Below are 12042 nucleotides of genomic sequence, written 5' to 3'. Positions count from 1 at the left end.
GCAGACGATATAGTGCTGTTGGCGGATAACCCCAAAACTCTGCAAACCATGATTAATAATTTGGAATCATATTGTGCTAGATGGGGGATGGAAGTAAACAAGTTGAAATCTGAAATTATGGTTTTCAGAAAAGGAGGAAAACTTTCAGCTGATGAAAAATGGACCTTCAATGGTGAAGAAATTGGAATAGTGAATGAATATAAGTACCTGGGGATACTGTTAACTCCGAAGTTATCATTTACTAAACATTTACAAAAAAAGGAAGAAGCTACAAAAATGTCAATTTTTGCTACATGGAAGAATTTCTTTTCAAACCCATCAGTGAAGTTAAAAACGAAATGGAAAATGTTTACAGCCGTTTGTCGTTCCATTCATAGTTATGGCGCCCAATTATGGGGAAATGAATATTTTACTGAGGTAGAAAAACTATATCGATATTTCATAAAGAAAATATTAAAGCTCCCAGAATCTACTCCAAACTATATTCTTACGATAAAAACAGGCTATGAACCGGGATATATCTACACATATTCCCTGCATTTGTCGTATATATCAAAAATTGTATTTGATCTTGAAAGCCATCGTTTGCCGCACATATTAGCTTTAAAACTGGCAAGCAAGCATCTGTATTGCTTCAAGGATGTTGTAGATCAGCTTACTGAAAATAACATTGACATCGGCAACATTATGACAAATAAGAGAAGGTGTATGGAAGCATCCCATAATTTAATAACAGCAATTAAAATAAAGGCCTTTAATGCGCATACACAAAAAGCTCAACAAAGCGACCAAAGACTGTATAAACATCTGGATTATTACAGAGGACCACTCTATTGCAACGATAACTTCAGTCAGCAGCAAATAACACTAATAATGAAAGCGAGAGGTGATTTACTTTGGCTAAATGGAAAAAGGTATAGAACGCCAGAGGACCAAAGGTGTTCACTGTGTAATCTTGAAGAACAAGAAACGTTAACTCATTTTATCGGTAGGTGTTCAATATTAAAAAAATATGCGGGTCAAATATTTCAATACAACTGTATTATCGCGATACGAAGTCATTGACACTCTTAATGGTGCTGAAGTTTTTTGCTGGCTCAACTTATATAAATACTTAAAGGAAGCATTAAGATACCGAAAATTTTTAATTGAAGAATTTAATTACTAATAAACTTTGATCCTAAGTATTAATACTATAACCACTCAATTTTCCAGCTGACGGTTTTAATTACAAACCAAGCTGTATAATTCTTTATTATGTTTAGTAGTATGCAAAAATAAACAAATTGTAATCTTTATAACGAAAAATTTTTTCTGGCACAATGTCCGATTTTGGGCTACCCCCAGGACCTTCGTTTTTGGCGACTGTCGGCCACGATTGAATTCATATAACCAGTTTTTCATGGTGCAATAGGATGGTCCTCTATCGACATACAAAGATTTAATTCGATCGATGCACTCTTACCGTGATTACCCATGTCGAAAGTTGTGAAAAATTATGCGACGAAAATATTCACAAGTAAATTCCATTTTTTTGCAAAGTGATTTTTTCAAGTCACTGTATACAAGCTGTCAAACTTTCCTGAGTACGCCTAGGCCAAGGCAAATCTATATACAGTCAACCAAAAAAGTCTGCATACACCCTATAAATCTCGAGTTTTAAGGGTAAGGAAACATTTTTATGAAAATCCAAGTACATGGTTCTATTTCATATCCCTAATGAACAAAATTAAATACAACAAAAATAAAATCCATAATACGAATAACGATAAATTCTATAAAAATTAAAAAATTAATAGGAAAAAAATGAAATATTGAGATTACCGTAAAATTTATGGAATAAGCAATACAAATTTTATATTTTATTTCTTTATTTATAGAATATTTAACGAACGTGATTCTGATTTATATCAACACATCCATATTGTGCAATAACCACGTATTTTAAATGTCAATCGAATGCCTTTTAGAAGATAACGGCGACAGAATAGATTACTACAATCTTAGTCGCGGCAAAACATACTAAGTGGCGTTCTATTATTAACTGTATTGTTGGATATCTAAGACATAACCATTTGAAGTAACAACACATCTCAAAAAGAAGTTGCTGGGTGAGTCCGAGATGTAAAATAACTCGACTCAATTGAACAAACATTTTCAGTTCAATCAACAGTTTCACTAAAATGTCATTATAAATAAACTGTCCGATAACTGTTATACGAAAATATAAATTAAGTGTATTGAATGTATAGTATTTTTATCAAACAGTTTGTATTTATTTAAATTTCTTATATAATTTAATTTATTTGTTTTACTAAGAAGATCAGTTGACATTAATTATAACATGTGTGTTGTTTGTTGTTGTTGTTAAAATTCAAATTGAGTTTGTAATCTACTGTCAGTGTGATAAATAAAAAATTGAACATTTTTTAAGAAAAAAGTATAAATTTCGTAGTACAAGTTAAAGTTGTTTGTTTTACTTAGAAAAAAATGTGACCCCTAAAAATTGGTTTACAAAATTTTTTGTGTGTGATTTTTTGTTTGTTCTCTATTTTTATAGATTTAATATTTTAACTGTTATACTTAAATAAGTTAAGTTTCTTTTTTTTTTGTTGAAATATAATAATTTTCCTAGCAAAAAATATATTTATTTTGTATTTTTGTAAGATTTTTTGTTTGAATATTTTTTAGTTTGTTTAAATTTCACGAACTTTGTTTTTGGCTTTCATTGTTTTTAAAGTTTTTTTTCTTGAGGGTGGTTGTGGTGATTGTTTTACTATTTACCCTTGATTTTATTTAGAAAAGAGTGATTAAATTATTTTCAAATTGCTGCTTAAGAACAACAAAACTTAACTCACTGCCCTATTCCACACATCACTGTCATTTGTGAAAAACCTGTTTCCATTTGACTTTAGGATTGTGGGCAGGACCTTTTTCTAAATTATGATTTTTTTAACAACAAAAACTATGACTCATATAAATGTGTAATGTAATTTATCTCTTCCAAACTAAATTGAAACTGGCATAACGAAAAACTCGAAAAGAAATAAAAGAAGAACTTAATATAAACTACGATATCGTCATCATGAGGAGGATTTATTTGCTCCCGAGGCAGGTGTCTGTTGTGAATAACCAAAACGTGGTAGGAATAGACCAAACTTCGATTCGATGCCATTTAGCAAAGGTACTGCAGCGCGATAACCACCAATGTGATCGGCATTGATTCGCACATTGGATGGTGAATCAATGGGTTTGGCCTTATGCACTTCGGAGCCAGTGGGATGGGAACCACCAAAGTCAACATAGAAGAGACGTTGTAACAATTCATAGGTAACTAGAGTAACACCAAATTGTGGTGATGAACGGAAGACACGGGCTGTGGGGATAATAATAGTTATAAATTAGAAAATGCTGTACATTTGCAGAATATTCGCATGTCAACTTACCGGCTGTTCCTTTCCAGAAGGCACGTGGACCTTCTTCAGCCATAATTTTCTTTGTGGCATCCCAGACACCATTGTATGTGGTCTGTCCGGTACGTGCCACAACTTGTAGACGGGTCTTTATCACATCGGCAGGAGTTACCAAGGAGGCAGCAGGTACACCAGCAATGGCACCAGCCGCCAACAAGGTTAGTGGATGATTGTAGCTAAAAAAAATTAAAAATAAATGAATTCCAGTTATGAAGTTTATTTTCAATATGGAAACTATTGTAACTAAGTAACAAATTTATTGCTGGTGTGCACACTGTGCAACATTTTTAAGGTAATCTTGTGCAAACAATTTGAGCTGAAGATTTTTTGAAAGTACAGACTCAAAAGGTGAAAAACCTAGTTGGGTTTTATTGTGTCAGATCCAGCTTGGATTTTATGACCCCATCTAAACATGGTTTAACTCCCAATAGTTTAGCTGATACTGACCTAAATTTCAGCAATTATGTAAAATTCTCTATATTTTATAGATTTTGACACCCTAGATGGAGTTTTTGTGGTCTGTTCAAAAGATAAGTTCTATAATTTCAGGGCTACAATATTGTCAAAGGAAGGCCAAATTCCTAATCGTTTCTGAGATAAAGCCCCAATAAATGCAAAAAATGTAGTTTTAGCCCTGCTTAGATGAGGCCATAAAATCCGAACTGGATCTGACACGAAAAAAAACCAACTAGGGTTTTTGTAGTCTCAATATGTACCTTCAAAAAAATGCATACTAGAAGTTGTTTGCATTTTCAGTGTTGCATAGTGTTTAATACTCACCCATCTTCATCGGCAAACATTGCCTTTGTATGAGCATAGGTTGGGAAATAAATGGCCGAGAATGGTACATCACGCAATAAACAGGCACGAGCACCTTTGTACAGGCCAAATAAACCCAATTCACGTACAACCGATAAGGCACGAACTTTACCACCGCCAGCAATTTCACCAGCAACTTGTAAACGAATTTTAACAATTTCCAAGGGATTGGTAAATACTACTTGAGAGCCACCAGCCTAAATTGAAAGAGAACAAAATTAATTTCCAGAATAATTATAAAAATTATTGGGAAAACTTACACAAGCACCGGCCATTACTTCAGCCCATTTGGGTATGTAACCTTGTTTATCGGTAAATTTATCACGTACCAAATCGTTGACAGTCAATTTAATAGCTTTTTCCGGGGCAACACCCATCAATTGAGGCAAAAGACCACGATATAGACCTAAGACACCTTCGTGACGGATTACCTGAAAAGTATTAATGGAAAGGTTTTTACGATTACTTTATAAAAGCGTGAGAAAACCAAATTGCTTACCTTTTTGAAACAATCCCATGAGTTTCTATAAGCGACTTCACCAATAAATGAGCCTGTGCGTTGATTTTGCATACGTGTCTTGACCAAATCGATGGGATATACCACAGTTGCACCCACCGCTAAAAGGGGAAGGGAATGAGGAATTAGTATATGGTATAATATTTTATGGGTAGGATTCAAAAAAATAAGAAATAAATATTTGAAGAAAATCAATGGGATTTGGAAAAATCGTTTAATATAAGGAACAGTTTTTTCACAAGAATTGAACCTAAATTACATTACAAATAGAAAGGTGGGAGTTGTGTTGGCACAACTAAGATCTGGTTGGTGCAGCCGCCTCAATTCTTACTGGACTAAGATTGATGGCACGCGAAATATTTGCCCAGCTTGTGGCACCGGTCCGCACACTACGCAGCACCTGTTTAACTGCCCGTCAACCCGACTCCACGCTCACCTTGGACTAATCCTCTTCAGGTGGCGTCCTTTCTGAACTTGAAACTGGATGCAGAGCCGAATCAATAAAATGAACATGTACATGTTCTTGTAGAAGCTGCTACAACAACAACCTGACTCATTAATACACAACATTTCTTCTTAAGTACAATTTAGAGCCGGTCGAAAAGAGTTTTGAAATTTTTATATAATGTTTTCCGTGGGTCCAAAATTTTTAAAACCAACAAGTCACTGCTTCTCGATATAATAACCCAAAACCTATACAAAATTCTGACAGCTTAAAATTGCTGGTAGGCATGATAACTATAGGAAGAACTAACTTCAAAAATTATGATTATGACATGAAGATCTCAAAAATTAACGGAAGGAAGAATTGCCAAAAGTAGATCAAGCTGCAAGATGAACTATATCGGTTAATACCCTCAGTAACCTCCTACGCAAAAGTTAAATAATTTTGTGCTTAAAACCAGTTTAAGGTCACTTCTGGCATCGTGTTGAAATTTTAATAGCGGGTATTCGTTGTCATCTTGTCTACAATATTTCCTGAGATATGAGCCCCGAAATGTCCCAATATCATCACCTTCCGCTCTAAAGTTTTCAGTTGTTGTTGTAACAACACAAATATGTTTATTTTTGTATAGCTTCAGTTATTTGATTCTGGTTCTTCTGTGTCGAACTCAAAAATGCCCAGCGAACTGGCTGCGTCCATAACCAATTGGGAGTTTTATTTATTTATTTATTTATTTATTTATCAACTTTACAATAATTCTAAGCCATCGGGCCAATTTAAATGAATTACATTATATTACATATGTGTATGTTATCACTACTCCGCTAGCTGGGCAGTTAAAAATATGCAGCGCATCATGGGTATTATGCTGACAATTTGGACCCATTAAGAATTGAGGCGGCTGAATTCACTCGTGTTTGCCTTGGCAGCTGGCGTTCTTCTGCTGCGATGGGTGGGAGTCTCAGAGTACGAAATTCTCACTATATCTTCCTACTACCTGCGAGAGAAGACTACTCTCCAGCCGTGTTTGAAACGTTGGTTGAGTAACTATATGTGCTGACGCCAGTCGTTTGTGGAATTCAGAGACAAGAAGTCCAAACGCCTTAGAGCGAAACAGGGAGTTCCCCAAGGAGGGGTGATATCTCCAGAACTGTTTAACCTCTACCTCTCTGAAATTCCACACCCTCCAGACGGCGTAGAGATCGTAATATATGCGGGTGATTGTCAGATCCTAACGTCGATGACATATGTGATAGGTTAAATGTCTACATAGCTGACCTAGTGCAGTTCTTCCATTTGAGGAATATGAAAATATCCGCTACTAAATCCACTGCCACACTGTTCACCACTTGGACGGCAGAAATGAGGCTCCCACTGAACATATTGGTTGATGGTGTACTGATTCCGAACACTACTATCCCAAAATATTGGGTGTAACGTTCGATAGCATCTTTAAGTCGTCCGCGCAAGCCACAGCTATTTGCGATAAGATCATAAGTAGGAACAAAGTCCTCAAGTCGCTGGCCGTCAGTACTTGGGGTGCTGAAAAAGAAACCTTGTTGACCTCTTACAACGCAATAGGCCGGTCTGTGATAAGCTATGCGGCGCCAGCGCCAAATGTTACCGCTACGCAGTGGAAGAAGATTCAAACCTACCAGAATGCCGCCCTGAGGACTGCAACAGGGTGCCTCCTCATGACACCAGTGGACCATCTTCATGAGGAGGTGAAGGTTTTACCCGTGCGACAGCACAAGATGTTGTCAATGTATTTCCTGCTTGGGTGTTATCGCAGTGAACAGTTGGATACCACCCTCCATCCATCGCAGCAGAAGAACGCCACCTGCCAAGGTTTTAACCCAGTTAAGATCCGGACGATGCTGCCGCCTCAATTCGTATTGGACCCGAATTGATGCCACGATACCCATCACATGTCCGACATGTGGATTGTCTCCTGTCTCCTCATTTTTTATGGACACAACCAGTCCAGGTTGCAGAATTCTTGAGTCTGGATACAGAAGAACCAGAACCTGATAACTGAAATAATACACGAACGAACATATATGCTTTGCTACAACAACAACACTTCCTGCGAAACTGTATCAGTGAGAATGTTATCCAAGCCAGTCTGATTGGCTCGTTGATTTATAGGTTATCGTTTATACCCACTCTCGCTGTTGCAGTTCACAGGGCGGTATTGTGGCAGATTTTGAATACTCTTCCACTACGTAGAGCTAACATTTGCACGCCACCCAACTTGCGTCTGGCCGGTATATAAGAGCACAACAAGGGTTATTTGTCAGAACCCCAACTACCACCGGCCAGCGACTTGAGAGGACCTTGTTCTTAATTTTAATCTTATCGCGAATAACAGTGACCTGCTCGGACGATTTAAACGTTTTATCGAAGGTTACTTCCAATACCTTAGATTATTTGGCGGTCAGAATCTGGACACCACCGGCCAATGTGTTCTGGGGGAGCCCCATTCCATAGTCAAGGGTCCTGTATGGCACGGATACGACATGACATGATGCTGGGCAACTGGAACCTGCTTCTTATCATGGGGAGGAGTAGTGCGTATAGAATCTTTGCTACTGGCGACAGAAGCGAAATCGGCATGTACAATTCACCTCTTCCAGCATCCTTGCCTGACTTCAATAGAAGGACCGGCCCTTTTTTTGGGGGGTTCTGGTACAGTATGGTGCCTAAAAATAAATTTAAGCCACTTGTCGAATGCCTCCGGGTTTATCAATTTGCTTAGGTATTACAGTTGAGTTTCCATGTGGGCTCAACGATTTGGATGATTTTGCATTTCGGATGACTACAGCAAAATCGATCAAAGTAAATTATGGTGCCACCTCCTTGGCACAGAGGGATTTTATACGACGAATCAGCCTCCTCTGATGAGAGGGCTCTAATGTGGCGTTGCGCCCTCCTTTTCCCGTTTGTGCTCGCATGTTGACTTCAAGAGCAAGTTCCAAAACTATTAGGGCATCGTTTTCGTACCACTAAGCTCATCGCGTTCATTTACTAGTTCCGTCGCCTCTGCTGGAAAATTTGGTTTAACCTCCAGCTTAGATGATGCCCCGGCAAAATCTCTCAGCTCTTTAAAGATCTGAACTTTTGCATATCAGTTTTTCCCTGGTTCAGAATAGTACGATGGTCAGAGGTTACAATGTCGGGAGGTCGGTTAACGTAGACGATGATAGGAAGATGGTCTGCGCCAATCGAAATGAGGGACAAGACAGGGTGCAATTTTCGTTCACCGTACAAAATGTAGAGCTATAAATTTGCTCGACCATTGCCAAGAACAGAATATCATAGATTATTATGGTCATGTGAGTCTCCTAGTACGAGACAGAACATAACGCAGGGTACAATTATTTATCGGCGGTATGTACACGTTAAGCACGTCTACCTCTGCAGTTCCGCACTTTAGATCTATCAAGCATAAGAGAGATATGTCTATACTGGACAGATTGATGTATAAGGAAGGCAAGCGTTGTAACCATCGCAACGTGGTCAAACAACTGGTGACGGTGAACTTTGTTTCCTTTAACACGGCGAACATGATGTTTTTGCGACTCATAAAGTTGTTGTTGTAGCACAGTGAAACCTATGAAGAAAAATAGGTTAGATGCTGGGTTGGCATCCGCTGGCCGAAAACTCCGAAATCAATCCGTACGTAAAAACCCGCTGCCATGGGATTGCAAACAATTTGGTGTCTATTTAGCCGTATCCGTCCGTCTATTGGTCTGTCCGACTGGCAGCAGGGCAAGGACGTATTGGTCCAAAATTGGATTCTCGTAATATTTTGCCCAAACATACATAGATCAAGTTCGATAATGGACCTTCACGTATCTCGTCCATGAAAGTTGAAAATTGTTCCCTAAAATGCTGCGCACTATAACTCTTAAGGGAAGAAACCGGTTAGGTTCAAACTTTGCACACCGATATATTTTCTTCGTCGGGTACCTCCAACACAGCAATTTAAAATTGTTGGATAAAATGCAGTTTAGGGGCATGTCTAGGATCGTTTTGACATTTTGACAGCAGATAATTCTCGCGGCTCATATTATGACCGTACAATTTTCATCGATGGTAAGTCCGTACTGACTGAAATAACTACCCTAAAGCAGTAAAAACCCTCCCCTGCAAATGTTCAAACATTTAGGCTTAAGAACAAATTGAGATCTGTTCGCGGATAAATTTTGGACTTTATCTCGGATAATTCTCGTAGTACTTATTACAGCAGTTATGTTTTGGGAACATAGCCCATAATAGGTTTGCCTCTTTTCATTATCTTACTGGCTGAGGGTATATATTCGTCGGCTAAGCGGACTTATTGTTGTAGCTTTTGAACTCAGGAGGAAAAAAGTTCATACTCAAATTAAATTAATATCATAAATTAAAATTAACCACTCAAATAAAATTGGTATTATTATTTCTACTTATGTCTAATTTTCCACTTACCACCAGCCAATGAACCCAATGTAAAACGATAGGTACTCTCCAAAATCTGTATAAATGCTGATCTATCTGCTGGACTTTCGACCGCCTTAATTTCGGCCAATCTTGTGGTGATATGCTTTGTATAATGTTCTGGAGCGATATTGCTTAAATCGCTATAGACAATGCGACTGTAAGAGAATACAACAAATTATTAATTCCAAATTATTGAAAAAATATACAAAATAAAAAAACTGAAAATAGCTAAAATGAACGAGAAGGAGAATAATAAGGACTTAGAGTAGGATGGGTGTAGAACTCAAAACTCTGGTATGTGGAAGGAATACAACTTGTAATCATAATCAGAAAATCAAGAAAACTGTGCAAAAATCAAAAAAGAAAACGTTTTCTTTTATATGACACTTGCCTACTTGCTTGGATTTTTTTACGTCTCCACCAACTTTTTTGTTGCGGATGAATACAAATATATATTTTTTGTAATTATGTTAGTGATAATTTACATGAAAATGAGTTTTGAAGAGAAGACAAAAAAATTATACAAGAAAAATAAATTACAAACAATTTTAACACTGGGTGCTTAAATTTATTGCCGTGTTATGAAGAAATGAGTTCTAACTGTAAACTATAAAATTTCTAGAGTTTTCAAATAAATTTATAATTTATTTTATTTAATTTAATTCACTAACTTCTAGAATTTCTATAAATCAATTTGCTAGTTTTATATATAATATGTTTAAATTTTTAAAATTGCTTTTTTAACTTACCCCGACTGTTGAAAGGCCCCCGTCAATTGGAACAATATATCAATTTCCAATGGTGTTATTTGACTCATTGTCTGAGCGGCAAACAATAGCTCATCTTTGGTAACGGGCTCTGTGCGATTACCTTGTGTAGCATGTAAATAGATGCGTTTTATCAATTCCATATTATTTAGTAACGACGTGAAAGCCATAAAATATGGAAAGCTTACCTTATGGCCTTCAGTGACCTGGAAGACAAGAATCGATTTTTTGTTTGTTTTGGGTTCAATATGTGAAGTATGACAGAGAGAATGAACGAACGAACGATCGAGAACGCGTAACGAACGAATCGAATACAGATACGAGTATTTTCAAAATATGTAGTACCACTGTCAAACGGAATACGAGTATACATATGTTTGTGGACGACTGACTTATGACAAACAAAGCTTTTCGCTAAATGAAACTTACCGCTACCAAATTATCTTTAACATCGGCTGTGAGTAAATGCCTTTTCACTTTAACCATAATATCTTGAAAATCTAAGGGGGAAATGTATCCAGAACCAGCTGGATCTTTGCTACGGAATGCTTCCATCGCATATTCTTCATGGAAATCATGAATTAATTGAGTAAATTCAGCGTAATTAATTAAGCGTTGTTTTTTCTGTAAAGAGAACATAAAGGAAAAAAATTAATATTGTTAGTAATTCTTATTTTTCCACAGGAGGCCGCAGTTATTCAGGAGGCCGCAGTTATTGTACAAAAAAACAGAAGAGGTGAACGTAAACTTGTAAAAACAGATCCCTAATTTTAAAAATAAATTGCATTTTCGTATGTAGAAATTTCATGATGTGCAAAGTATGAGGGTATCCGGGCGGATCTGGACGGGTACAAAAGTATATATGGACTGAAAAAAGGACATTCTCATTAATCTTTCTTTGAAACCGAAAAGTTATTCTATGTTGTCCCCTAAAAGTTCTAGTCCCAGACAGACAGATGGACAGACGGATTTTGTATATCAATTTCAGGCCGGCCAGGATCGAAAGACCATGGATCAGTTTGATTTGCCAGATCCGCGTCCACTTCTTGTCAACATCGGCCAAATATCAATTACATGTATGAAATGGGTGCATTTCCGAAGTTGACAACATCCAAGGTTACTGTAATAAACGTTTTATTGCTGCCTACGGAGTCAGAACATCTTCCAGTTTCTTTCAAACTTCGTCAACGTCGGAATACAACGATTTGTTAGATCCGCGTCCACTTCTTTTCAACGTCGGTTGATGTATTGAATGGGTACATGCCCTAAGTTGACCCTACCCATGATTGTTGCTGCCTACTGAGTCAGAACATCTCCCAGCGTGTTTCCAATTTCGACGTCGTCGGAATACGAGGCCCCCATACTCCCCGTTTCTGTTCAGCTGCCCGAAAACGCACCAATCCTTTAATTTAATTGCAACGGTCTCCGCAACAAAGTCAGCGATATAGTAGACTTTATGAAACGGAGAAACATCGTGGTCGCTAAGAATCATTAGCTTACAGTCACCTGTAGTCGTCACCTTTGAGGCAATCCCATGGC

At 37.4% G+C, this 12042-nt stretch overlaps 1 protein-coding gene across 45 annotated transcripts in view; it reads right to left on the bottom strand.

The window, feature by feature from the left end:
* Positions 1-2254: 2254 nt before the first annotated feature.
* The window catches only part of aralar1 (calcium-binding mitochondrial carrier protein aralar1), a 116090-nt gene continuing 106302 nt past the window's right edge, over positions 2255-12042 (bottom strand). For 24 of the 45 annotated variants that reach the window (XM_073961029.1, XM_073961027.1, XM_073961028.1 and 21 more), the window contains 8 exons: positions 10933-11127; positions 10486-10709; positions 9725-9891; positions 4792-4910; positions 4553-4723; positions 4254-4489; positions 3447-3649; positions 2255-3376 (listed from right to left, as the gene is read on the bottom strand). In XM_073961029.1, the coding sequence (XP_073817130.1) occupies positions 3084-3376; positions 3447-3649; positions 4254-4489; positions 4553-4723; positions 4792-4910; positions 9725-9891; positions 10486-10709; positions 10933-11127 (1608 nt within the window). In that variant the 3' untranslated portion in view covers positions 2255-3083. Of the gene's footprint in view, positions 3377-3446; positions 3650-4253; positions 4490-4552; positions 4724-4791; positions 4911-9724; positions 9892-10127; positions 10161-10485; positions 10710-10932; positions 11128-12042 lie in introns of all 45 variants that reach the window. The other 21 variants (XM_073961022.1, XM_073961023.1, XM_073961024.1 and 18 more) reach the window with 1 other exon arrangement.

Source organism: Musca autumnalis, unplaced genomic scaffold, assembly GCF_047663935.1.
Source record: "Musca autumnalis isolate F117 unplaced genomic scaffold, ASM4766393v1 scaffold_1, whole genome shotgun sequence".
In the NCBI taxonomy this organism is placed as follows: domain Eukaryota; kingdom Metazoa; phylum Arthropoda; class Insecta; order Diptera; family Muscidae; genus Musca; species Musca autumnalis.
Note: the sequence above shows the minus strand (reverse complement) of the source record. Positions and strands in the feature narration are given on the sequence as shown.